The 27,812-nt window shown below is 50.9% G+C and overlaps 2 protein-coding genes across 2 annotated transcripts; both read right to left on the bottom strand.

Moving 5' to 3' along the window:
- Positions 1 to 621: 621 nt before the first annotated feature.
- On the bottom strand, positions 622 to 7,688 carry TRIM11 (tripartite motif containing 11). Its single transcript, XM_065874408.1, has 6 exons — positions 7,042 to 7,688; positions 4,443 to 4,538; positions 3,960 to 4,190; positions 3,214 to 3,236; positions 3,027 to 3,127; positions 622 to 2,455 (listed from the first exon to the last, which is right to left on the bottom strand). The coding sequence occupies exons 1-6, from the start codon at positions 7,447 to 7,449 to the stop codon at positions 1,908 to 1,910; spliced, it is 1,407 nt and encodes a 468-aa protein (XP_065730480.1). The 5' UTR covers positions 7,450 to 7,688; the 3' UTR covers positions 622 to 1,907.
- A 1,134-nt stretch (positions 7,689 to 8,822) lies between these two features.
- On the bottom strand, positions 8,823 to 13,912 carry TRIM17 (tripartite motif containing 17). Its single transcript, XM_065874985.1, is given in 7 exon segments — positions 8,823 to 9,367; positions 9,695 to 9,727; positions 9,730 to 9,794; positions 9,886 to 9,908; positions 11,498 to 11,701; positions 12,203 to 12,298; positions 13,484 to 13,912. Coding segments are annotated over 7 exon segments (1,395 nt in total).
- Positions 13,913 to 27,812: the final 13,900 nt, after the last annotated feature.

Below are 27,812 nucleotides of genomic sequence, written 5' to 3'. Positions count from 1 at the left end.
AGATGCTATCTAAGGCAGAGATCTAAGCTGCTGCTCTAAGTTACTCATTTTCCTGGGGTTTCTCCTATGCATGCCTGAGGTATACGTGTCAATAAACGTCTTTGTTTTTCTCTTGTTTAGCTTTATTACAGGGTCTCAGCCAAGAATTCAGAAGGGTTGAGGGCAAATGATTTTTCCTCCCTTACACTTGTGTCCAGCTTTGTTCTAAGGCCACAGCCAGAGGCATCTTGGTGTCCTCGGGGCAGTTGTGTGCTCATTTATTAAACTCACGAGGCTGCCCCACAGGCTAGGTTTCCAGTGGCCATTGTGGAAGTCCCAAACCTTAAAGTCCAAATCTTGCCAACCAAACACTATGCTCAGATTCTCAACAGGAAGCGAAGCAGTGGGCCCCGTTCCTTGGGAAATCATATGGTAATAATTCCCCAGCCAAAAACATGGCCAGACTCCTGACTCAACTGAGAAAACACTTCCCCCTGTGTACATAATTTGAAGGAACTGTTGCTCAAGATATTGAAAAGTGGTGTATACATAGTAACAATAACAAAAAAGCCCAAGAATGGGAGAATGAGTAAATAATCAAGTAAATGAAAAAGTACTGGCTATTGAACACAGAGGCACATGGGAAATGTTTATCAGGTTATCTGAAAAAAAGGAAAAAATGCCCACAGTCCCTGCATGACGTGAACACACGTGATCGAGACCATACCTGGGAGTTGCTGCGCTTGTGTGGGCAGCAGCTGCATCCCCGACTTTACCAGTGAGCATCTTGTTTCTGTACCCCCTCCCAGAGGGTGGGCCCTCTGGAGGACTTCCCCACCCCCCCAACCTTAAAGTTAAGGGGACTACAGACAACTGTTTATTTATTTACTGTGAGAATGGTCCTTACAATTAATAAAAATCTAGGGGTGCAGAGACGCCGCATCACACCTTCTTGAGAAAGGTGAAGAAGCGTCAAAACTTAAAGCAAAAACGAACCCTGGACTTTGTAAGCCAGGGCTCTCTGTGGCCTCCCCCGTTCCCCCAGGCAGGAGACTCTGGGTTCTGAGTTCAGGGACCACGCCACGGGCCACTGAAGAGGCACTTGAGAGGGCAACGCCAGCTTGCTCTTCTCAGTGCCGCTCAGATGGAAACAGTGAGGTGTCATTTCTGAGCCTCACACTCACCTCCAGGCCCTCAGACCTCCCAGAACTGAACCTCTGCACTGGGAACCAGGGAAGAAGCTTTTTCCAGAAGCCCTGAGTGGGCCACGTTCAGGGGGATTTGAGGGCATCTGTGTGTCCTAGTTAATCAACACTTTATTCAGTGACTTGCTCCCAGTTCCCTCCCTGTGGCCTTTCCCACATCACCTGTCACCTGAGGACTCTGCTGCAGCCCAGTTAATCTGAGGCAACTACATCCAGACACCCCCCCCCCCACCAGTTTAGACCAGACCCCAAGACAGGCTGGTGGGCTTGGAGCCACCTCTTGGCCAGCAATCTCACAAGACAGCAGCTTTCTCGAGGTGTGGCCCCGGGGTTTGAGGGGGTGCTCAGACTGCACCCTGAGAGTTCTGCAGGCCCTGGTGTCTCACCCCAGACTGAGGCTGGGTGGGGCAGGTTGGTGAGGCTCCTGGAACCAGAGCTACCAGGGCCCTAGGCTCAGGGCTCTGCAAAGGACTGTGTGTGATGCACTGGTGAATGGGGTCTCAGCACCTGATGACCTTGGAGAGTCCCCCGAGGGAGGACAGCCCAGCCCGCACACACTCACATGGCTTCCTGGGAGTGGCAGTGACAGAGTTCAGTTTGCTACACGTATCCGAGTGGCATTATGAGTGTTTTCCATAGCTCAGAGGACAAGCGCCCTCTTCTCAGGTTTTTCAAGTGTCTCGCAGACTCGGAAGGCAGGACAAGGAGCTATGAGAGGCCTGCTCACTGGGGAGCCAGCATGTCCCCAGGCCCACCTTTTGGCCTGCAGATGGTCATAGGGGTTGGGCTGCTGGACAGAGGTGAGAAGAGGGCCCGCAGGGTCCCCGAGAAGGGCGTCTCAGGAAAGGTATACAAGAGCGACCCATCGTTGGCACTGTAGAAGGACAGATGTCCAGCCTCGTAGTCCAGAAAGATGCCCACGCGCCGGGGTGGGTCTCGGAGAGGGGCAAAAGCCCGCTCGGAGGAGTTGTAGTAGCTCCCCAGGAACACCAGGATCCAGAACCCGTTACCGGCGAACAGCTCGCCCTTCTCCTTGCGGTTGGCATTCTCTCTGCAGACGCCCAGGGCCCAGCTGGCCCGCTCCCCGACCTCCACCTCCCAGTAGTGGCGGCCCGAGGTCAAGGACTCCCGGCCCAGCACACAAGGCCCGGGGTCGAACCGCTCAGGGCTGTCGGGCAGGGCCTGCCGCAGGTCCCCCCGCCGCACGCTCCTCCTGTCCTCTGACAGTACCAGCTCAGGGTTGGCGGTGTCAGGATCCAGGGTCATGTCCCCTGCAGACAGAACAGTGGTCAACCCTCGAAGCTGTCTGCCCCAGACCCATACAACCTTGCAGTTTGTGACTGCCCACAAACTGACCAAACGCCTTCTCACTTGAAAAGATTCCCTAACCACTTCTAGTTGTATCTTGGACGTTCTAGAAAGCAGTCCATGCTTCCTTGTGATTCATGCCCCTTAGAGCACAGAAGAAAACCCTGAGTGCTTTCCGTGTCCATTCTTTTAGTCCCCAGAGAGAAGTGTGTGTGTGTTCTAGGGCAGCTTTCATCCCAGACTCCACAAACCTGGGGTCCACACGGGTGCTCTGGCACCTGGATGACCCTAGGAAGGTGTTTCCCACCTCTGTTTTTCCTAAATGCATCAGTGAAAAGCCTGGACCTGGCCTTCCCTTAGCCGCTATCTTCTGCCCAATAGCCCTGATCCCTCCTAGTTTCTCATCCCTGAACTGGGAGCCTGCGTGTTGTTCCTACCACAGACCCCCAGCCCACCAGCAAAAGCTCAGGACTGGCACTTCCTCTGGTCTGGAGACAGCGCGTGGGATCCCCCCGGTCTCTGCACAACACTCACCTCGGAACCTCCGCAAGGCCTCCACCAGCCCTGGGACCCTGCACACCGTCCTCATCTCCATGGGCACCACCTCAGGAGGCTGCAGCTTCACGTCCTGGACTCTGGAGGGGCAGTGGAGGTGTCACCCCTGCAGTGGGCCCACCTTGAACCCTGCCCACCTTCCCTGGGGAGAGTCCGAAGCTCCTACCTGCGCAGGGTGTCCCTGATATCCTGTGGGAGAGACACACACTGCGTCAGCACCCATCCCCCAGGTGATGGGCATGAAATGCAGCCAGGCCGGCTGACACCACTCCCACACTGGGACATCTCAGCTGAGACGCCAAACTGCATTTCACATAAACCTGTGGTTCTTATCTCACTTCCTGGGCCAACCCGTCCTCCTTTCAGAACCTCTGCTTCCTGCAGCTTCTCCAGCAGCATTCACTCATCCTTGAGGGCTGCTCCCTCTCACCTCCTAGCTGCCTGCCTAGCCCTCCCACTTTACCGGCCATAGCCCACTTTCCCATAGGAAGCCCCCTGGGCTGGATCCTTGGCTCCCACCTGCGGGCACAAATTGCAGGGGCCAGGAGCTGAGCAGATTCTCAGGGGTAGCACTGGGCCCACGCAGGAATCCCTATGGGAGACCTGTTGGCTTTTTCTCTCAGCACAGTGGGCCCAAACCTTCAGAGAGCTGGGTGGCGACCCGCTGGCCTGTCCCCATTAGGGCTCCCAGACAAGCGCTAACAGCAGTTCATGCAGTTCAGCAGCGGTGTCCACTCCCTGTGTTTCACAGGAAGGAGACCAGCTGGTGAGGACCTGAGAGGTCCAATCAAGCACCAGTCAGTCAGCCTGCTTTGCACAATGCTTCCCCCACTTTCCTGCTCTCCATTCCCATGCCTGGCCTTCCCTTGACACCCCCCACATGCCCACCCCCAGGAATGGGTGTCAGCTCACCTGCAACAGCCCCAGTGCTGGTAGCTGGCAGCGCCCCTCCAGCTCAGTGATGAGCTCGGCCAGCTGGGCGCTCTGCTGTCCGAGCCGGGCCGCGCTCTCCCGCAAGGGGGGCAGCACCTCCAGCTCTTCCTCCTCCAGCCTCTGCAGCAGCCGCTGCTCCTCCTCCACCAGCAGACGGCGCAGCCTCTCAAACTCCGTCAGCACATTCTGCCGCTGGGTCTCCACCATCTTCTGTGGGGGGCAGGGAGGACAGCTGAGGGCCGAGGACCTGCAGCCACCTTAACCCCCAACCCGGGCTCCCCCACGTCCATCCCTCCCTGACCCCCACTCCCAACCCCCAAACCCACCCTGAGGTGGGTTATACATGGGGTCTGGGGCAGGGGTGCTGCCCAGAAGCACGAGGCTGAATGTGAACAGTGGCGTCCTGCGGTGGGGGCCCTCATGCCCCCTGCCCCCACCCACATTGGGTGCCTGGCCACCTGCCTGCCACAAGGAGCAGGTCTCCTCCGCCTGGGCCTGGAACAGCAGTGCATCCTCCATTTGCTTCCGCAGATGCTCCAGGGACTTCTCCAACTTGCCCTACAGGGAGGTGAGCCCAGAGTGACCCCGGCCAGGCCAGGCCTCCAGGCTGGGCCTTATACCTGCTCCCACCTGCCCAACCCCAGCTAAGCCTGAACTCAGCTGGCAGGGACTAGTTGTGGGAAACTGGGCCTGGGACATGACAGGTGGAGCAAACTCGAATTTGCTAGGAGATCCCTCCCACCACTGCCCTAACCAGCTACTTCCCCTTGCCTGAATATCCTTTCTTCTGTTGTTCCCACCCCTCCCTAATCTCAGGGCAACCTTCCCACAACCCAGCTTCCTACTGCATCACCACCGTCTTTCTTCCAAACCCCTTCGTGTCTCTCTGCCTGAACTGGGCTTGCTGGGTTTCAGCTAACTGCAACGAGCCACAGGATGGGCACATTTGTATCCGGCTCCTTGGTCCTGATTTCAGGCCTATGCCTAACATGTACTTCAACCCACACTTCAACCCTGTTTACGACACACTCGGCACCTGGGAAAGCCAGGAGGCCCGAGATGCAGGAGGATCTGAAGGACCATCACAAGAGTGACAGCAGCGCTGGTGGGGATTCCACTATTCCCTCCATCCATGTTCTAGATGCACCAGGGCCCCGGGAGGTTGCGCTTTATAGAGCCAGCACTCCCAGGCTGTGCAGATACCAGCCACAGCCCACTGATGGCAGGTAAGAGCAGTTTGCTGGGGCATCTTCTCCAGCATTAAGACAAAGTAAGCACCAATACAGTGAAGGGTCACGCCATCCCAACACACGCCACTATGGCATCAAGATTATTTAGAGCTGAGGTGACTGAGAAACAGCAGATGCAGGAAGAGCTCTCTGCTCTCCTCCCTTTTGCCGAAACGCAGGGCATAAGTTTTCCATGAGAATGATTCCTACCCAGTACCAGGAAGGGGAACAGTCACCACCCAGAGACAAGCTGTTGGCACTGAGATGAGTCTACCTAAACAAACCTTAGTCATATAACCCTGATGTTCCATTACTTCCCCTCAATATACTTCCTTGTTCCTTTCCCACAATTTATTGGCCCTAGAAGCCCAAATCCCCTTTCTAGTTGCTTGTCTAGTTGCTTTTCCACAATTTATCATCCTTTGTTAAAATGGACTATAAGCCCGAGTCTAACCACTTGAGTTTCTCACTTTTCTGTGAAACCCTTGTGCCATGTACAATTTAAAAGACTATTAAAAGTATATGTCCCTTCACCTGTTGATCTCTTTTGTCACTTTAATTTGCAAGCCTCAGTCATAGAACATGACACTGTAGAAGAAAACACTTTTCCTCCCCTATGATAGACAGGATTAAGTGCTACCACATGAGACTTTATCAGGTCAGCTGGGAGAGGCCTCTAGAGAGCTGCTGGTCATTCTCTGCTCTTTTGGTCACTTTCCACACCCTGACTGGGGTACTCAGTGACAGAAGTGCAAATCTGCTAGACTGATGTAATGGAGGGGGTGTTCCTGTATGCATGTTATACCTCAAAGTGAGAAGAAAACCACAAGAATTGTGTCAGGACAAGCCCAGTGATGTGGATCAGGTATAGGTTTATTCTGTTGTCCCAGAGGCTTGCTCTATGATAGTGACAGAGTACTGATTCTAACGTTGACTAAAGCATGTACTTGATGCACCTCAGCAGAAAGACACTACTGGCCATAAAGCAGAATGCAAACCACAGTCAAAAAGTTTGAAAGATGCCACCCAATACCTTCGGTTTCAGAAGCAAACCCACCTGCAGGAATGTAGTAGGCAGCTGGCCAGGTGAGCCAGGTAAGTGTTTGCCCGGAGGCTCTTAGCACAGAAAGGAGTGCTGGTGTTCATTTGGATTTTAAGGAAATGCAGAGAAACAAGGCACCTCAGCCTGGGCTCAAAGCAGGGCTGAGCCCTGGCTTGTCAGCTGGCAGAGTATCCTACTGGGAAAGCCTGGTGGGCCCTGGCGTCCGCCTCCTGGGGCAATGGCTCTGTCCCTGCATTGATCCCTGCCTGGGGCTCTGCAGCGGCTTCCTGGCTGCCTTCCCATCTCTTCTCACCAGAACTTCAGGACTGACGTCGGCCCCACGGCCCTGGCCTGCCCTGCCCACAACCCCCTGAAGGCTCAGAGTCCTCATCCGTGCACGTCCACCTGGGACCAGCCACCTCTGAGGTTCCCTTCCCACTTTCTCCTCTCCCGGCTCCATCCCTGCCAAAGGTCTGTCAAACCTGCCCAGTCCCCGCCCCAGGCAGCCCTCCCACCGATTCTGTGGGACCTAGACTTCAGAATGCACTCCCCCTCCCCACGACCAGGTCCCCAGGCCAGCGCCTCACTGGTGGGCGGTGCCCCAGTCCCTCTAGGGTGCCGTTTGGGACAGGCTACACCCCCCTACACACCCCCGAGACCCGGACCAGGTTGGGATCCGAGCCCACAACCTGGGCCAGGATGGGGCCCCCAACCCCCCAGGCCCAAGCCACGTCCCCCCAACCCGCAGCGACGCCCTGCTAGGCCGTGCTCCGCCTGGACCTGCCCACACCTTGAGATCGTCGGCCGCGTCCTGCAACGGACGCACCCGGTGCGCCCAGTGCTCCCCTGAGCGCTCGCAGGCCGCGCACAGCAGGCGCAGCTCGTCGCCGCAGAAGGCGGCCAGTGGCTCGCGGTGCGCGGCGCACACGCCCTGTGGGACGGGCGACGGAGGGTGCAGGCGCCGCGCCATCTCGGCCATCTTGGCGAGCGGTCGGTTGGGTCGCAGGTTCCTCTGCGGGGACAGCTCGCGGCACTCGGGGCACGCGTACGGGCCCTCGGGCTGGCCCCAGCAGCGCCGGATGCACTCGCGGCAGAAGTTGTGGCCGCAGTCGGTCATCACCGGATCCGTAAAGTAGTCGAGGCAGATGGCGCAGGTGGCCTCCTCTTGGAGGTTGGTGGACAGGTCCGGGGCGGCCATGGCACCGGTGGAACGGAGGAGGGCAGTGTGGTCCGCCGGGTCGGGCGGTGGCCGGCCGCTGCCCGGACTATGGGGAGCGCGCAAGGACGCGGGGTCTCCGGGGACGCGAGGTGCAGGGCACCAGGGAACTCGGGAGCTTCGGAGCGCAAGGGCTCCGGGGTCCAAGGCTGCGCGACTCCTGGGATGCGGAATATACGGCTCCGGGACTGCAGAGGCTCCGGGAACGTAGGGCCTAGGAATACCGTACGCAGGGAGGAAGAGGAGTCGAAGCGGGGACGGAAGTAGGAAGCAGCTGGGTTTTTTTTGTTTTTTCCTTTGGAGCAACCCACTTTAGCTCCGGATTGGCCGTGGCCTGTCACGCGGCCCGCGGGCCGGACAGAATTGGAGGTTGCTCACCCGCTGACCTTGCGTCGCCGCCGCCGCCTGCGCTGCTGCCTCTGGGCTGTTGCGGTGTTGCACGGTCTGGCCTCTCCGTCGGGCCTGGGGAAAGGTGGGGTGCAGGGGCCGGGGCCAGCGGCGTGCCCCGCACGGTCACTGGGCTGTCCGCGAAGCGCAGAGATCGCGAGGACAAGGGCAAGCTGTGGCTGTGTCGTGGGCCCCAAATCGTTCCCCGTGCGCTCCTGGGTGTCTTCGCGCGTCCCCGGGCTGGGAACGGTCAGAACTTATTGGGTGACGGGCTTGGCCCGCAGGGACTTTGGCCTTGTTGGGGTACGAGTACATTGACCAGAATTCAAGGTTTCTGGCAACTGTTACCTGGCTGTTAATGCGTCTGCAACGGTGGGGCTCAGGGGAAGGTGGTGGGGTGGGTGGTGGAGAGGGAGTGAAAAGAAAGGACCCTCTCTGATCCTCACTCTGAATTTTGCCCCTGCAACTTCCCTGGGTAGAAGGGATGGAGGTGGGGAGCTCTGAGGCTTTTAGGATTTCAGCTTGAAAAATCTCTTCACTTTTTCATTTTCCCCCTGTGAAGGACCCAAATATGGAATTTGTGGAGGACAAAGAAGGTAGATATTTGAGGACTTGGCTCTACATATAAAAACCTGAACCATGGAGGAGCCAATGAATGTAACATCTCAAGTGGAGAGTGAGGGACATGGCTAAAGAACACTGCACCACGCTGTGCCTGGTACATATGTTTTTAGAAACGGACCCACTATGGAAGTTTTCTTTTCTATGAAGCATCTGTAAATATAGCCTCTTAATATTTAACTGCTTTAATCATGATTATATTTCCGCTTTGTGAAACCACCCTGCACAGCCGATGGCTCTCAGCTGCCTCATGCCAGATAAGCTGGGCTGGTGGGCCTTGCTGAGCTGGACCACATCACCTTCTGGAGAAACCAGGGCTGCCCAGGCTCCCCCTCCTTGCGCCGCTGTCACTTCACCCATAGGGTCACTGTAGAGATGACCATCTGGCCCGATTTGGGGGCCCCAAGGCTGAAGAAGGGTTGCAGGAGGCCAGAGAAGGCGGGCTGGGAGTAGGTATGCGGGTGGGACCCATTGTTCACATTGTAGAAGGACACCTCTCCGGCCTCGAAATCCAGGAAGATGCCCATGTGGCTGGGGGGCTCAGTCAGTGTGACGGGTGTCAGGGCAGACATGGCAGGTGCATACCTCTTTCCCTTACATAGCTGCACCACCCAGAACCCATTTTCTGGGCACTTGGGGACCCTGCCCCTCCGGCTCACGTTGTCCCTGCACATGCCCAGGACCCACAGTGCATCACCAGTGAGGTTCATGCCCACCTCCCAGTAGTGCCTCCCTGAGGAGAAGGTCTCTTGGCCCACTGCGCAGGGGTAGGCTAGGAACCTGTCCTTGCCACGGGGTGTGCCATCCATCGGGGTGCTCAGGTAGCGCCTCTGGCGGCTCTCATATAAGAGGAGGTAGGGGTATGCCGTGGAGGGGTCGGGCACCACATCCTCTGGAGACAGACCCGGAGTGGAGGGGAGAGAGGGACCTTTCACGGTCAGGGTGGGGAGGGTGAGGCCCTAGCAGGGGCCAAATAATCCCCCATTCATCCTAACCCCCACCCAGGCCTCGCTTTGGCTGAGTTCAGCTGTGAACCTGGAGTTCTGCACGATCCCATACCCCAACTGTGGATATTGGTGGTGCCAAGGAGATGGGGCTGGGGAACCATCTGAGCATTAGGTAGTGTGGTTGAGACCCGCTCCCCATTGGTGGCCCTTGCCTTGAGTGGCTAGGAGCAGAGTGGGGCACTGCCAAGAGCACCTGGGCCCCCACTACTTACCTTGGAAACTCTTGAGCACCTCTATCTGCCCAGCACCCTACAGACGGTCTTCAGCATGGTGGGGCTGGTCTCTGGGTACTGCACGCTCAGGCTGTTCTTCCTCCAGTGGACACAGGTCTCACTGTCCCCTCTGGCCCCACTTGCAGTCCTCCTTGCACCCATCACCTCCTCCACCGCAGGTGGCTACGTACCTGCCCAGGAGGTCCTTCACATCCTTCAAAAGGCGCAGAAGGAGGAAGAGAGATTGGCAAGGTCTCATGAGGGATCTGTGGAGTTGAGCACCCTGTGTCGACATTTGGCCAGTATGGGCTAGAAGGGCTTTATGATGTTTTCCCACGGCCCTGTTTGCAGTTCCCAGAGTGTAACCCTGTCTTTTGGCTGTACACGGTAAGGTATCTGACTTACCCAAGCCTCCTGCTACCCATCACAATGAATGAGGACACAGGGAAGCTGTCCTGCTCATGATGGACCATGAAGGCATGGGAGACCAAATGGTGTTTTCACCCTGTGGGCCTTGGGCCTTGAGTGGGTCAGGAGTCAGTTTAGTGGGTTGCAAACAGCTTGCTCTTTTTTTTTTTTTTTTTTTTTGGCGGTACGTGGGCTTCTCATTGTTGTGGCCTCTCCTGTTGTGGAGCACCGGCTCCGGACGCTCAGGCTCAGCGGCCATGGCTCACGGGCCCAGCCCCTCTGTGGCATGTGGGATCTTCCTGGACCGGGGCACGAACCCGTGTCCCCTGCATCGGCAGGCGGACTCTCAACCACTGCGCCACCAGGGAAGCCCACAGCTTGCTCTTTGATAGAAGACAAAGTATTCCCCCAAAGGTAGAGCGAGTGTATAGTATTGTCTACACCAGGACACTTACTGGGGACAAAACCCACAGGATGCCAGGATAACAGGCATAAAACTGGATTGACCCAGGCACACTGGGAGATATAGATGCCCTGCATGTGGCATTTGCTTCACTTGTGTAAACACATTCCTGTGAATGTGTGTATAATGGCTCACAGTGTGAAATGTATTTTTTTGCTATGGATTCCATCACTCTGCACACTTGATGAGCCAGTTACCCACTTTTTGGCCAACATAATTGCCCCTTCCAGGGCCTCTGTGTGCAGGCCTATCCCTGGCAGGCCAGCTGCACCTTCTCCCCGTTTCCATAGCTGGCAGGTGTGATCATGTGACTTGCTCTTGCCTGAGAAGTCATGGGCACCTGTCTGGGCCAGTGTGTCTGTGCCCTGCATCACTGTGGACAACAGCTGCCCTCAGGCCACATCCCTAGGCTATGAAGGGAATGAACACAGGTCTCTAGGATTGGAACCTGTCATAGACTGAATTGGCCCCTCCCGAAATTCATCTGTTGTGGAGCCCTAACCCCCAGCACCCCAGCATGTGACTGTATTTGGAGATAGGGTCTTAAAGATGTGATTAAGATAATATCAGGTCATTAAGGTGGGCTGTAATCCAATCTGATGATGTCCTTATAAGAAGAAGCTATCAGGGCACAGACACAGAGGGACGACCATGTGAGGACCCAGGGAGAAGATGGCTGTCTAAAAGCCAAGGAGAGAAGCCTCAGGAGAAACCAGCTCTGCCCACTTGAGCTCAGACTTCCAGCCTCCGGGAATGTGAACAATAAATGTCTGTTGTTTAAACCACCCAGTCTGTGGTATTTGTTATGCAGCCTGAGCTGAGACGGAGCCTTTCCCGTTGGCCTGAATCTGTTGCCACAGGTCAGCCCACCCTAACCACACCTGAGCCAGAGCTCATGCCCCCAGCCAGGTGAACAGGTGTGCCCACCTCACCTGCAGCTTCTGGAGCGGTGTGCACTCATTCCTGTCCTCCAGCTGCAGTAGCAGCATCTTCAAGGAGTGACTCTGCTGGTCCAGTGAGGCCATGCTCTTCTGCAGCTTTGCCACTGTCTCCTCCTCCTCCTCCTTCAGAGCCTGGAGGAGGCCCATCTTCTCAAACTCAACCATGATGCGCTCCCTCCGCTCCTTCACCTTCTTCTGTGGTGGTAGTGGTGGGGGTCCTAGGTGAGGTACCGCTCAGGGCCCCACCACCCCAAGTGCCTGCTTTCAGACCCCACCCACCAACCAAACCCACCAGCTTGGAAGGGCTGCTCTGGGGACAATGGCACATCTCTGAATCCCAGTGACCAGCAAACCTGGCAGGCCAGGGGCCACACAGAGGCCCCCTGCACTGTCACCGTAGCATAATTTTACTCTGAGCCCCAAATGGCAACTTCCAAGCATCCGTGTGCCCCCGTGTTCCCTGCATCTCTGAAATGGCCAGTCTGTGCTGAGGGCACTGTTCTCAGCCCTGGTTTGGCAGGAATTCTGTGACCTGGGAAATCATTGCCTTTCTGGGGTCCCACGTTCACATCCACACGGGACAGTGATTCCTACCTCAAGGGGTTCCACAGGTTCAGGAGACCCTGTGGATGCTTTGGGGCCTGGCTGGGCCTTCCCCACCCTGCTCAGCTGCTGCGTGTGGTCCCCAGCACCTACCTGCCATTCGGCCAAGGTCTGTTCCTCCTTGGCTTGCAACTTCCCGGTCTTCATCATTTCCTCTCGCAGCTATCCCATGTTCTCCTCCAACTTCAACTGTGGGGCACCCAAACCATGGGATTTGGGGTCAGTGGGCCCCCTGCATGCCCCACATCTAGATGGTGCCCTCTGAAGCTGCATCCACCCCAAAGACCATCCTAATGGGGTGAAGGGGATGGAAATATGCCACCTCAAAATCTGCCCCTTTGGCATGAGGACTGTTTTGAGCAGAAGGCAACTGAGAACAGATGCAGAAAGATGCCTTCCAGGGGCTCCCATTACCTGAGCAAAAGCACCTTGCTGGGAATGTTTTATGCCCATGAAGAAGATGGAAGGTTGGTGTTAAGATGGACCTGCACTAATAACCCTTATCGTCCTTTGATTTCCCCCTATATATTTACTTTCTGCTATGCTCTGAATGTTTGTGTCCCTCCCCGCCAAATTCATATATTGAAGCCTTAACCCACGATGTGATGGTAGAGGTGGGGCCTTTGGGAGGTGATGAGGTCATGAGGGTGGAGCCCACATGAATGAGATTAGTGCCATTATAAAAGTGAACCCAGAGAGCTCCCTTGCCCCTTCTTCCATGTGAGGACACAGTGAGAAGTTGGCCATGTATGAACCAGGAAGGGGCTCTCACCTGACTGTGCTGGTGCCCTGATCTTGGACTTCCAGCCTCCAACTGTGAGCAATACATTTCTGCTTATAAGCCACCCAGTCTGTGGTATTCTGTTACAGCGGCCCAAGCAGACTGAGACACTTTCCCCATAGTCTGCCACCCTTGGGAGGCTGAAACCTTTGCCTTTGTCTTGTTGCTTTTCTCCAAATGTATTATTCTTTGTTAAGATTCTAGATAAGCCCAAGTTCTAACTGACCCTTTTTTACTGTTGCTGCAGTGTCTCCCAAGTGACTCGCATCACACGCATGTGTTAGTAAACGGTTTGCCTTTCTCTTTGATTTGTCTTTGCTCAATCTAATTTATGGGCCCCCAGCCAAAGAGCCTCAAGTAGGTGGAGGAGAAAGGCTCCCCTCCTCTTACCTAACAGAGGGTTGCCTGGCCTCCCCACACAGATGGCTGCACAAAGACCAGGGAATGTGGACAGGCCCATGTGGGGACTTTGTCAGTCTGGACTCCTGCATAAGCAGAGGTTGACACCACGATGGCCTGGCCACCAGCCTGTTTTGTTGTGGGAGTGCGGGGACACTTGGACCTCCCTGCCCTGGCCCCCAGCCCAGGCCCACCTTGTATTCCTGCACAGCCTCCTCAATAGGGACCACCCTGTGGGGCCGGTGTTCCCGGGACTCCCTGCAGATGACGCAGATGGGACTCTGGTCGTCCTCACAAAAGAGTTTGAGCAGCTCCTGGTGCACCTGGCACAGGTCCCTGCTCTGTAGGCTGGGGTGCTGCCGCGCCATCTCGGCCACCTTGGTCAGCAGACGGTTGGGCCGCAGGTTCCTCTGGGGGGATAGCTTGCGGCACTCGGGGCAGGGAAAGGAGCCCTTACACTTTTCCCTCGTTTTCTGGCCTTTGGCCTTCTCCCAGGTCAGCCGGATGCACTCTCGGCAGAAATTGTGACGGCAGGTGGTCATCACGGGGTCTGTGAGGTAGTCGAGACAGATGGAGCAAGTGGCCTCCTCCCGCAATTTTCTGGCAAGTTCCACAGCATCCATGGCTCCTGGGGAAGGAACGGAGTGTCCTGCCACATCCTCTGTCTGGAGCTCTGTCTGGGCGCTCCATAGTACTCTCTCAGCATCCTTTTGCAGATGGAGTCTGAACACGGGGTTGTTAGGGTACCCTGACTTATCTTCAATAAGAGGCACAAATGCCTCCCTGGAAGCTGACAAAGACCCTCTCCTTCACCAAACCCCAGTCAGCTTCCGCTGAGCTGTAGGCCTGTCTTTAGCCGGCCCCACCCAGTTTCAGCAAGAATTTCACAGTACTCCCACCATAATATCTGACCTAATTCCTCATTCCCACCTTTAATGAACACACGTCCCTGACCCTCCTTGGGCAAGAATCCTGTTAGGCCAGTTTAGCAAGAAGCCCCCTCCTCATGGCGCCTCTTAGTGATTTTCCATCACTGAACCCCATCACCCTGCTCCTTGGCTACAGATGTCCAGCTGTCTTGGCTACAATCAGAGATGACCCCCCATCTCCCTCTGCAATTGCAATAGTCTTAAATAACGTCTTGCGTACGGTTTTAACAAGCACCATGTTTCTCTTTAACAGAACACCCGCAGAACTAAGGAAAAAGGGAGTTTTAGAGGAACAACACTCTCTCTTCCATTAGGGAGCGGGGTTGACGAAGCTTCTCTCTTTAACCAAACTCTAGCTCAGCCTCCCTGAACTTTCCAGCCAGGCCTTGGGCTTCCATGTTTGTCTCTGCATTGTTCGAGTTTAGCAAGAATCCCACTAGGTGGGTTTAACCAGACACACACCCCCCACCCCTGCTACTAAGACGTGTCCTCTTAATAATTTCCCGTAACTTACCCCCACCCTACTCCTTGGCTGTACATCCCCACTGGCCCATGCTGTATTCAGAACTGAGCTTCACATGGGGTTCTATATAGAACCCCAGGTTCTATGCTGATCTCTTTCTTCCTATTTCAATAGTCCTGAATAAAATCTGTTTTTACCCCTCTAAATACCATCCAGCTCTGGTTTTCCTTGACAAGGTGCTGTGCAGAAAAGACAAAGGACAAAGACAAAGACAAATGCACACATGCACACAAACAAACACACGTACACATGTATGCACGCATGTTCACACACAGGCACACATACACAAAAGCACATGCAGAGGCACCTACACACGTGCACACACTTGAACACACAGACACACATACACACACACACTCTGGGGTTGGAATACCCATGACCTTATCCAGTGGAGGTCCAAATCTTCCCCTGTGCCCTTCACTGGGTAGTTGTTAGGGCTGAGTTAGAGACTGGATTTGAAAACATCATTTGTGAATTACAAGCACCATCCAGGTTCCCTTTTGTACAATCTGAAACGATGGCGGCTGGATTCCGCAGATTCGTGAGTCCCTGACATTGGTTCACTTTGCCTGGAGCTGTCTCTGTGAAGAGCCTTTGGGGTCAGTCTCTCTGCTTTCAGCTGCCCTTAGGCCCAACCGCTGCCCACCCAACAGAAGCTGGGTGAGAGTAGGGCAGTCTGGTGGGCTGGGGCTCAAGCTCCCGCTCAGGTTTTGGGGGAAGCTATCCAAGGGCTCTGGGTCAGTGACGGTGGACGGGCCTCCTTTGACCCCAGAATGTACCTCTGTAAATGTAGGGCTAAAATAGTTGGCTCCTCCCAAGTTACAACCACCTTCAAAGCTGGGACGGCCAGTCTGCTAAGGGCAGGGGGTGCACGGGGTCCCAACCTGAGCCTCAGCGCCCACAGGGTGACCACCTGCCTGCTCCCTCAAGGGGCTGGTACTCACGGGGGAAAGGGGTGCACGCTGCACCTCGCCTGGAGCCCCCAGCCACGCCTGCAAACGCGGCCCAGGAAAGCCTGCGTTTGCGCGATGGAGACCATCGGGGGGCGGGGTGGGGGGGCGGGATGCAAGGGCGCCAGGGCTGTGGGGCTTTGTGGCGGCAGCAGGAGCCGGGGGCCGAGGGGCGGGGCCCGTTATCAGGGTGCGGGGCGGGGAGGTTTACCTTGGCGAGAGGTTGTCAGCAGTCTGGGGATGGAGGCAGGGTCCTCCTGATGCGCTAGGAGCCGGCACAGAGGTGGGGGTGGGGAGGAGAGGGAGCAGGGCAGGGGGCTTGGTAGCCAAGAGGGGAGGGGAAGAGGTAGATGGGGATGGGAGCCTTGTCCTTGGTGGGGGCGAAGACCGGTGGGGAGGCAGGGGGCGGATCCCGTGTTGGCAGGGACGTGAGGACGGAAGAGGCAGCAGGGGTCAGGCACCCCTTTGGGGAAGATGAAGGGGGTCGCTGGTCAGTAGGAGGCCCCAGGTCTCCTGCAGCTCCCGCAGCTACGCTCTCCCCGCTCAGGCGTGGCTGGCTGAGGTGTGTTTCTTGTTTCTTTGACGTCTCTAGGATGGAGTCTGGTGGTTCAAGGTTCTGCCCTGTGTGTGCCAGGGCAGTGAATGGGGGTGCGGGCCAGGCAGCTGGTTGAATGAAGGAATACTGGTTGCCAATTCGAATTCCCTGGAAGTTCCTGAACCTCCTCTGCATGTAAGGTGATTCTGGGCTGACGATTTCTTTCAATTTAGAAACTAGAATCACAGAATTTTTAAAACATTTCTTTCTCTGTCCTTTTCAAATGTGTGTAAATCTTTTTACGGGCTAAATAAGCCTCTTGGCCCATCTCACATATCAGGAATGATTCAAGGACCCAGGAGCATGTCTGAAATGTAATCATTTCCCAGAGGCCTCACTTGCCATCTGACTTCAAATCACCTTTGATCATAATTGTAGGAGAAAATTAGCAACATTACTGAGAAGACATGAAAGTAAGAGGTTGTATCCACTCAGCCATAGAAAAGGATGAGGTTCCCTTCCAGCTCTGAAGTCCCGATCAGCGTCATGTTCTGATCGAATGCTCATTCAATAACAAAAAAAAATTGTTTTTTCTCTTCTCTCTTTATGGAGAGGTTTTCTGGGTCGGGAGCAGATTTTGTTGTGTATTATATTTCCCCAATATCAATGTGCGGCAGAAGTAGAGAACTAACGGTGATCAGATTCAGACTCACGTCTTTGCCCGGAATATCGTGTACAGCTGTGGGTGTGGCTGCAGGTACTGCAGAAACAAAGTTTTGAAGAACTGGAAAGACTGTTAAACCTGCAACAGGGCTGGAGAGCCTTTGGTCACTGTTGAGAATTTGAGGCAGGGAGAGTGCGGATTAGGGCCCAGCATCATCTGTGCAGCTTGTTGGAGGCCCAGTGGGGAGGCTGCTGGTCCCTTATGAGCTTCTACTACTGGCTGTGACACCATGCCACTTGCTCAGAAGGACACATGGACCCAAATGGTCCAGGTAATAGCACAGAGCATGCATCCTCCCAGAGGCAGCTTCTTCCCCACAACACCCCCTATTCTCTTTCCAACGTGGAAGTCAGTGGAAACAACCCAAATGAGAGCGAGCAGAGGGTGTTTATTCATAGCTCTCTGCAGCAAGGGAGATGGCCACCGTCTCTTGGCAGCAATTCAGAGACAATCCGTGGGGTGCGAGAACTTCCTTGTGGAAAAAGAGAAGGTTTCATCTGTGCCCTGATGGAGGTTGTGGGTCTGGGGAACTGGAGCAGCTGACTAGAAGTGGAGTGTCCTGGACTGTCGCTAAAGATAGCAGTCTGATGTCCCACAAGTCTGACTGGCAGCAGGCTGGCTTCCTGGGCTGGTTAATGTAGAGCGTATTTTGGTTTCCTGGACAGGTTTACTATAGACTGAATGTGTGCCCCTAAAATTCGTATGTTGAAACCTAGTCCCTGGGAGGTGGGGCCTTTGGGAGGTTGATTAGGTCAGGAGGGTGGAGCCCTCATCAATGGGATTAGTGCCTTTATAAGAGAAACCCCAGAGAGCTCCTTTGCCCCTTCTATCAGGTAAGGACACAGCAAGAAGATGGTTGTCTGTAAACCAGGAAGCAGGCCCTCACTAGACACCGAATCTGTTGGTGCCTTGATCTTGGATTCCATCTTCCAGAACTGTGAGAAATAAAGTTCTATGGCTTATTAGACACCCTGTCATGGTATTTTGTTACAGCAGTCAGAGCAGATTAAGACAAGACTGCTGCACGTCGTGGGTCAGAGTTCTGTTTTTATATATGATCTGACCAATGTTTGTATGTTCAGTCTCCAACTGGTATGAAGCTGCTGTTAGATCAGGGCTTGTCTGACCGGGACAGAGACCATCTTCTCAGCCCAGTGGTTTCCAGAGGAACATTTTGAGACCACACGTGGGGCAGTGGTTTCCTGCCCACCCCAAAGCTGTCCTTGGTGGTCCCCTCACCCTTCCTGTGTGGAGAGCTCGGCCTGGCAGGAGAGCTAGCTGCAGAGAATCAGCTCAGGCTGTGGTGCCTGGAGACAGTAGAGGAAGGCCATGGATCCGAGCAGAAGTTGGATGAAGAACCAGTGGGTAAGACCAAGGAGTACTTGTGTTAGGGAACCATTAACTGAAACCACCTGCCCTGGCCAGGCAGCATAATAACTGCTTGCATGAGCTATCTCACAACAGAAGGTCCCCAAAAGGAACACGGAACTAATAAGCTACTGCCAGCCAGAAGGATTCGGGAGAGGACAGAAGAAGGGAGGAGACACCAGCCCATAACATGTCCTGCCAACCTCCCAGAAATCATGTTGGAATCCATCTTGGCTGAGAGATGTGTGCACCACCAGGAAGGACCCTGAGTCAGACCAAATATGGGCACAAGCAAGATGATTGGCCAGAGACAACCCGGAAAGCTAACTCCATTACCATAAAACCTGAGCCTGCGAGCCTTGTGGCAGAGCAGTTCTCTTGTGTTCTCTTACCCTGATGCCCCTTGCCAATAAAGTCTCTTGCTTTGTCAGCACGTGTGTCTCCTTGGACAATTCATTTCTGATTGTTAGACAAGAGCCCACTCTTGGGCCCTGGAAGGGGTGCCTCTTCCTGCAACACTTGGGTGCCTGAGCCTGTGGCCTTCGGAGCCTCACATCACTTCATGCCTGATGACATGGACTTACAATTTCACTTCTAGCTCTTTTTTCTACTTAATTACTTTTGTAAAGTTTGAATCATTTTATTTTGGGTTTTTGTTTCCATCCATATTTGCCACTTTTAGCCAGAGGGACAGAAACCAAAAATTTTAAATCAGTCTTTTTTTTTTTTTTTTTTGGAAATACACAAAACTAAATATAAAAGGAAATATAAACTTTCAAATGATGATTTTGATGTGTTTGTAGCATTTATTCTTCTGAGATGTAGGGAAGGAAAATTGTTTCCTCTACCATCTTAAGGGCATGTGAACTAAACTGATAAAAGAATAATAAGAAAAGGATACACATTTTATTTGATGTTAATTGTTTTAAAATTAATGTGCATGGGGGCTTCACAGACGAGAACTGAACCCCCCCCAACCATAAAAAAAAAAACCAGACTCAAGGGCTTATATTTAGATTGAAAAAAAAAATCACAATGTGGGAGTTGTGAGTTAAGTTTTATTTGGGGCAAAATGAGGACTATAGCCTGGGAGACAGTGTCTCAGATAGATCTGAGGAACTGCTCCGAAGAAGCGGGGATATGGGGAGTCAGTATATATGCGATTGTGGTGAAGGGGGATACATGCAATAAAGCAAGTATTTTGGCGGAAGGTTGCTGCTAGTCATGAGGAACAGATGTCTCTGTTAATGATTTTAGTGCTTTTCTAGATATAAGATGCAAGAATTGGGGCTCATAATCTGCCCCACCCCCTGGCATTTCTAGCCAATAGCATTACTATTGTCAGGCTGAGACTGGCACAAAACAGGCATATTTTGGATGACATATTCGAATCCATTTCGAAGGTTATTGTCAAAGATAAAGCCGGACACTAGTTAAAGGTGGTAAAGACAGATTTCATCCAGTACTATTGTAAGAGGGGAAAGAGACCTCAGTATAGAACTGACTTCAACTCTGAATACTGCAAAGACAGCTGGGATTTGTAGACGGTGAGTGGATGGAAAATTACTAAGAGGAAACATCAGTGAGAAGGGGGTGTTGACAGAAATAACCAATAAACAATCTATAATAAGAATAGAAAAGAGCTTTATTTCAGCCAAACTGAAGACTATAACCTGGGAGATAGCCTCTCAGGTAGCTCTGAGGAACTGCTCTGGAGAAGCTTGTTTTTCAGTATAGTTTTATATCTTGTCCGATCAAAGAACATCAAACAGATAGGGGGGTACATTCATTCAAGGTTTAAAAAATAAAACCAGATCAGCAGTGAGTCAGTAGGGCTTTGGTGCCTGGGAAGGGAGTCTTATCATCAAAGGAGTGCTTGTACTGGCGTCCTAAGGAAGACTAAAGATTAAATAATCTTTATCTTTTAAATGGACATTCTTTACTTCTGATCAATGCACTTTTTTTTTTTTAATGACTGAAGCAGTTGTACAATGTATGTTTGATAGACTGCAAACAGGCTGTTCTAGTTAGCATAAAATTCAAGTTAAATCGTACATAAGCCAGAATGACTTCTCCATACATCAGTATGTGAAAATTCCATCCACCAGGGGGATTCTTGCTTAACTGCCTGTCTTAGTCTGTTCAGTGTGTGGTAATAGGATACCATAGATGGGATGGCTTGTAAACAACAGACATTTATTTCTCACAGTTCTGGAGGCTGGAAGTCCAAGATCAAGTTGCTGACAGATTTGGTGTCTGGTGAGAACCTACCTCATGGTTCATGGACTGGCCTTCTCACTGTGTCCCCACATGGTTGTAGCGATGAGGGAGCTCTCTGGGGTCTCTTTTATAAGGTCAGTAATCCCATTCATGAGAGCTCTACCCTCCTGGCCTAAGCACCTCCCACAAAGGCCCCACCTCCTCATACCAGCACCTTGGGGGTTAGATTTCAATATACAAATTTTGGGAGGCCATCAAGTGGTCTACATCACTGGCCTAACAGGATTCTTGCTCAAGGCAGGACAAGGATGTATGTATACACCAAAGGTGGGTAATGAAGAACTAGATCAGACCTCATGGGTTGGGGGCACATCTTACTAAACTGACTTAACATGATCCTTGCTAAGGGCACTGCCAGAATGAACACAGACGCCCAAGGTCCAGGCCTTGTTGAGAGGAGGGCTCAGAGGAGCCTGGCTGGAGTTTGGTCAAGGAGGAGAGTCTTTGTCATTAATAAAGCTTGAACTTGCTTTAAGACTTTGGGGGCACTGCAAGCTGCCCTCTGGTTTGTGGGAGCTGACGGGCATTTGCATACTTTGCAGTGATGTCCAAAATGACTGGGAGAACCATCAGCATTCCTGTAAACCTTAAAGTTGGTATTTTATGGAATATAATATAGGGGACATTTTAAGTACATTCAATACCGCTTTGGGGTGTCATTTCCACAGAGCTGTGGGATTTTGGTCTACTCGCCTTGCAAAAGCGGAATCCTTTATGCAATTATCCTCAAGACAGGTACCCACCTCCTGGTGAAAAAGATGTGTGCCTGTCCTCCTTCGGGAATCTGGTGGGAATGGGCTTAGGTCAAGCGTCTGCAGCCCTGCAACTTCCAGGCCTGGTTCCAGTTTTGCCTTTTGAAATAACAGAGTAATCCTCTCCTTCCTCTGCCTCACGTAGCCAGTCCTTCAAGTATCTGGAGGTATCCACTTTGTTATCCACCCCACACCTTCCCCACTGGCCCCTAACAGGTTGTCCATGCTTCAACCATAATACCTGCACTGCTGCCACCATTCTTAACTTGGCCTGGTTTCCGGATATCTCACCAACATGATTGTTTTTCTCTGTAGTTACCACAGAGCCTGCCATATCTGTCGGGATTTTGTTATAATAACAAACTGCCCCATATTCTGAAGATACACCACAGCAAAGGTTATTTCTCACATCCACTGCCTGTGCATCGTGGGCCTTGTAGGGGAGGGGAAAAAATCTTTCCCCCCATCCTCTTATGTTTTCCTGAGGTCTATGAATTAAACTGACATCAGGCAGATTAACAGAAGAAAAAGCATCCAATTTTCTTATGTTTTTAATTATGTATGGGAGCTTCCTAGAAAGAACTGAAAACACAAATTGGTGGTTAGACCCTGGGGCCATGATACCATTTTAACAAAGGACACTAAATTGTGGAGAAGCGACTAGACCAAAGAAAGGAATTCTGGGGGAGGGGGGTTGTGGGAAGGTAACTAAGGAAATGTATGGGAGGCACTAATGACAGATAAAGGTTGCTTGTGCAGACTCATCTCAGGTGATAAGTCCCTCTCCTTTTTTTGGTATAAGAGAGGGGGCACCTTTACGCATGGAAATTTTCTTTAAAAATGGGAAACTTCTGCCCTGCTTATAGGCAGAGAGAGGGAGGACAGAGAGCTCCTCCTGTATCTGTTGTTTCTCAGTTGCCTCCAGCTCAAAATCAATATGCCAAAGGAGCATATTTTGGGGTGGCACGTCCCAATCCCCTTCAGCCTCTTGGGGATTTCACTGTAATGTGTCCTGTCTCAGGAGGCCAGTTCATGGCCTCTACCATCTGGAACATTGCCAGCTGCCAGGATGGGGGTCACCAGCTCTCAAAGCCAGTTATTCCGGAAAATGCCAGTAGGTCACCCTCTGGCTTCACAAAGCCCTTAATTATCTTGAGCCACTGGGACCCGAGACACAGGGCTCCTTAGTGATGGCTGGCAGCATCTATTGGGGCCTCAGCTACCTTAGGAAGTGGTGGCAACCCAGTGGACATCCCAGCCAGGCAGCCTGAGAACACGGAGGACACCCCTGTTGTGTTTATGGGCTCACTGCAACAGCGAACTCCCAGCAGAGGAGCTGTGCAGGGTCTCCCAGGAGAAAGGAAAAGACAGCAAGATGATACACGAACCTTCAGTCCATGATGGTCCAAAGTTGTTTGTATTAGACAACTAATGGATTTTCCTGTTTAGGGATCTGGTGTTACCCACTTCTGGAAGCTCTTCTTCACAGCCAGAGCCACTGTGCCCCTCTGTTCAGTTTGCACTCTCTGTTCCTGGTAAGTGATGAATGTGAGCCAGGGCTCCTTCCTCTGCTTTATTCCAGTTTCTACCTGCATTCCTTCTCAAGGACCAGGCAGGTGGGCAATCAGAGAGGTCCTGGTGGGGTCAATTAGACAGGCAACCCATATGTCCTCATAAGGCGGGGGGCAGGCAGGGGGCGACCCATTGGAAAAACTCTGTTCTGCCTGAATTGCAGTTCCCAGCTTGTGGGTGCAGCTTCTGTGGAGAGGGAAGGGGAGTTGCCCATAACGTTCTGTGGGGGGAGATGCTATTTAAGGTATAAACTTGTAACCAGTAGATAAATAAGTTCTAGAGATCTAATGTACTGTTTAGTGATTATGGTCAACAATTCTGTATTATAAATTTAAAGTTGCTAAGAGATTAGGTCTTTTTTTTTTTTTTTTTTAAGATTTTTTGTTTTTATTTTTTGGCTACGCCGCATGGCATGTGTGATCTTAGTTCCCCCACCAGGGATTGAACCCACGCCCCCTGCATTGGAAGTGTGGAGTCTTAACCACTGGACTGCCAGGGAAGTCCCAAGAGATTAGGTCTTCATTGTTCCTTCCACAAATAAGAACTGCTAATTATGTGATGTGATAGAGGTGTTAACTAGTGCTATGGCAGTAATTATATTGCAATATATAAATGCATCAAATCCACACCTTACACTTATGCACTGTTATATGCCAATTATATCTCAATAAAAATAAATTTAGAAGAAGGTTCTATAAAGTCTCTGAAGTAAAAAGGAAGTAACAGTTCTTGATACTGGGCAGCATGTAACTCAGGAGGAGGAGAACCTCAGATTTTGGCCCCAAACTTGGTTTGAAGGAGGGCTTCATGGTGTAAATCATGCCTGTTATTCTGTGACCTCAAGGCACAAGTCTTCTGCAGGTGCCATGGAGGAGAAGTGGTCTGTGAAAGCTCAGGAAGACCTGTAGGCTGAGTAACCACTGGTGACAGTAAGGGGAAAGCTGATTTTTATTTTAAGTAACTTCATGGTGTTGTCTGTTAGACATAAAACAGGAAAAGGAACATCTGATAAAGCAGACATTGGCCTTTTGTTTAAAAATGTACCCGGATCGGTTTTATTCAGGTAAAGAGTTCTGTAATTTTGAATGATACTTACCTTGCAATAGTAGAAATAAGACATGTTTCAGAATTTATATTGCTGATGTGACTTAAATATTTTATTTATTTTCAGAAAGGAAACCATAGAAATGGTATAAAACTTAAGAATTCCAACAGGTTTATAGTGAAATTTGAGTCTCCCTCAATCGGGGGTTTTCTCAGTTCCTAGTTTCCCTTTTAAGATTGAATTCTTTGTATATTCTTCAAGAGGTACATATTCAATCATCTAATTATTGTTTTTATCTGAATGATGACATATTATGCATGCTGTTCTACAACTTGCCTTTTGTTAAACCTGACAGTTTATCAAGACATGTAAGAACTACCTGATTCTTCTTAATGACTTCACAGTTTTCCCTTTTGAAGCTATTAAGGTTGTTTCCAATTAGTTTATCATGAAGGTGATATATTTCTCATCCTAATAACCTGGGGCATCCAAATAGAGCATGAATGTCTGGGGCTGATGCAGCATTTTTACAAATACTTCTTGAATATCCCACATCATGCTGGTATGGGGGCAACAGGCAGAGAACTGATGTATAAGGGAAAATACAAATTAAAAATAAGAGGCTTAATTCTGCCTGTTGAAATTAAGGGGACGCTTTTCCCCCACTCCCATCTCCCTTTTGTTTCCTAATTTCTCCCTCTGTCCTTTACAAATGTATATAAATCTTTTCAGTGGCTAACCTTGTCAGTCTCACATCTCAGGAATGTTTCTCCAAGCACCTGGAAGCCATCTCTGAAATGTAACTGTAGAGGAGGAAAAAACTTTTCCTCTACCCTCTTAGATTCAGTATCTGCAAACATGACAAAAGACAGATTAACAGGGGAAAAGGCACACAAATTCTACTGATGTTAATATTTTTATATGCTTGGGGGCACTCACAGAAAAGTGAAAACCAAGAAATGGTTAGAGTCAGAAGCTTATATACCATTTTACCAAAAGGTGTTAAATTGTGAGAAGGTGAGTAGGACATGTATGGCAGGTAAGTGTTGTCTAATGAGGTTTGTTTGTGCACTCATCTTGCTGCAACTTTCCATCTTCTTCATGCCCATAAAACTCCCCCAGGGAGGGGCTTTATGGCAGTCCTAATTTCTCAGAAGTTTCTGCTTTTAGTTAGATAAGGGAAGCTCTGAGAAGGTGTCTTTCTGCATCTATTGATTCTCAATTGTCATCAACTCAAAATAATCCACATGCCAAAGTGGCATATTTTGGGGTGGCATATTCTGATCCTCTTCATAATCACATCTCCCAACTTCCCCAGAGGAAATGAGCTTAACTTCAGCTATCACCTGGCTCCAAATTGCAAAATGTGCCTAAAGTATTAAATGGGTTGCATGTACTCAGCTCTGTAAAAGAATGAGACTTCTTTCTGTCTTTGTAGTCTCTTAGGTTGCTGGTGATGTACATCACATTCTGGTTTTGTGCTTACTGAAGAATAAACTATTTTCTTTCTCTTCTCACTTTAAATTTGTTTTTAATTATATTTCTCCAACAAGTGCAGGCGTGCATGTAGTCAGAGTGGACTCCTAGCACCACCACTGCCCTTCCTTCCATGGGGCCCTCTAGGCACTGGCCACCAGGGCTCGCTGTACTAAAGTTAGAATGCATTTTAAATACTTTATCTTATGTAACTGTGAATCATTAGAGTAAACCAATCCAGTCACCGTATGTCACAATAAGGACAGTGTTATATTTCTTAGGACTCTTGGTTGCAAATGACAAACCCCAATTTGAACTGGGTTAAAAGTGTGGTACATTTATCAAAGGATATCAGGGCTCTCAGCAAGCAGGCCCCCCGGGAACAATGAGATCATAGTCCCTAGCACCAGCCTTCTCTGTCTTTCATCTCCCATCTCTGCTATTTCAGTGCCTGCTGTTTTATTCTGATTTTTTCCACATGACAATAAAAGCTGTGACCAACAGCTCCAGAGTCTCATGATTTTTCAGCTCTATCCACTAGAGCAAGAGTGAAAAAAAAATCTCTTTTGTCCCCAAAGCCAAAAATCCACCACTGGGTGGGAGGGAGGGAAATAACTAATACTAAAACTCATTTTAATTGTAATCATTATAATTTATTAGCCAGCTCAGGCTATGTAACAAATACCCCAGACAGGGCAGCTCAAACAACAGACATTTATTGTCTCCCTGTCTTGGAGGCTGGAGGTCTGAGATGCAAGTGTCAGCAGCCCTGGTTTCTCCTGAGGCCTCCTCTCTCCTTGGCATGTAGACAGTAGTTGCTATGGAAAAACACACTTCTGTGTGTTTCCTTTACTCACAATTCTCTAGTTCACCTCTGACACTTCTGATCACTAAATGTTTGTGTGTGTGTGTGTGTGTGTGTGTGTGTGTGTGTTGGAGGGGGTGTTTCCGCACACCACCAAGCAATCCTCGACACCAGCTAGTGTCCTACAATTCAACTCAATTCTGATGCTATCCACCTGGAGATAGTATCAGACCCCCCCCATAGGTTAAGGGCTTAGTCCTACAAGACTCCTCCCCCTTCAGATGCCAATCAGAAGTCCAAGTTGTCACCTGTACTTCTGACCAACCGATGGAAATTCCCATGACCCCTCCTGGGGTTCAATTAATTTGTTAGAGTTGCTCACAGGACTCAGGAAATCCGTTTACTCACTAGATTACTGGTTTATTATAAAAGATATTAGAGGATACAAATCAACAGCCAGATAAAGAGATACATAGAGTAAGGTCCTGAATGCAGGAGCTTCTGTTCCCACGGAGTTGTGGTGCACCACCCTTCTGGCACGTGTATGAGTTCTTGTTAACCAACCTAGAAAATCTCCAGTAGTACTACAGGGATTATCATGGAGCCTTCATTACATAGGCACAGTTGACTGAATCACTGGCTATTGGTGGTCGAACTCAACCTCCAGCTGCTGTTGCCTTCCTGGAGGTCAAGGGTGGGAATGAAAGTTCCAAACCTCTAATCACAGGGTTGGTTCCCCTGTGAACCAGCCTTTATCCTTTCCAAAATCACCTCATTAACATAAACTCTGTTGTGATTGAAAGGGGCTTGCTATGAGTAACAAGAGACACCATTATCACTCTAATTACTTAAGAAATTCCAAAGGTTTTAGGATTTCTGTACTAGGAATGGGGAGGAAGACCAAATATATATATTTCTAATTGTAAATCACAATATTACAACTGTCTTCTCCCTGTGTCATCACACGACCCTCTGTATGTCATAATCTCCTCTTCTTTTAAGCGTGCCAGTCACGTGAGATTAGGGCCCAGACCACCCTAGTGACTTCCTTTTAACTTGCTGACCTGAAACACATAAGCTGGTTTTCTTCAGCAAAGATGGGTTTATTCTGGATCAGCAGAGAATTGCAATCCTGGGTCTGCAACTGTGGTGAGCCTTGTGCAAGACGCCCACAAGGTAAGGGAAAGAGAATGAATGCTTTTATAGAGAAAAGGAAGTTGGAAGGGTTATAGTAAAAAAAAAAAAAAAGAAAGAAAACAGAGTCCAAGTCTTTCCATTGCCTGAGTCCTTGCAGGGAAAGAACAGGAGTCTTTCTTTTTCCTGTTGGGCTCTGCTACCATCTCAGGGCATGACAGCTCCCTGTTCTGGTCTCCTAACTCTATTTAATTGAGGTTTCGGTTTATTAATTTTTTACTTCCTTTTGATCAAGATCTTTCTCTGAAAACACTGCTGATCAAGAGTCAGGTTTTTTAGTTTCAGTGATTTTTTGTCTCAATGTCAGGAAGGACCGTTCCTGGGTCCTTTCTTTCACATTGGAAAGAAAGTGCACAGATTGGAAACCTAT

The sequence above is a fragment of the Phocoena phocoena genome, chromosome 3, assembly GCF_963924675.1.
Source record: "Phocoena phocoena chromosome 3, mPhoPho1.1, whole genome shotgun sequence".
In the NCBI taxonomy this organism is placed as follows: Eukaryota; Metazoa; Chordata; class Mammalia; order Artiodactyla; family Phocoenidae; genus Phocoena; species Phocoena phocoena.
The sequence above is the reverse complement of the archived record's forward strand: the minus strand, read 5'-3'. Positions and strand labels throughout refer to the sequence as shown.

Coding starts and splice junctions, on each gene's coding strand:
- TRIM11 (XM_065874408.1), bottom strand. CDS start 7,449: ATGGCCGCCCCGGACCTGTCCACCAACCTCCAAGAGGAGGCCACCTGC. Junction 4,191..4,442: donor AGACCTGCTCCTTGTGGCAG/GCAGGTGGCCAG, acceptor TGCCCCCCACAG/AAGATGGTGGAGACCCAGCG. Junction 3,128..3,213: donor ATCAGGGACACCCTGCGCAG/GTAGGAGCTTCG, acceptor CTGCCCCTCCAG/AGTCCAGGACGTGAAGCTGC.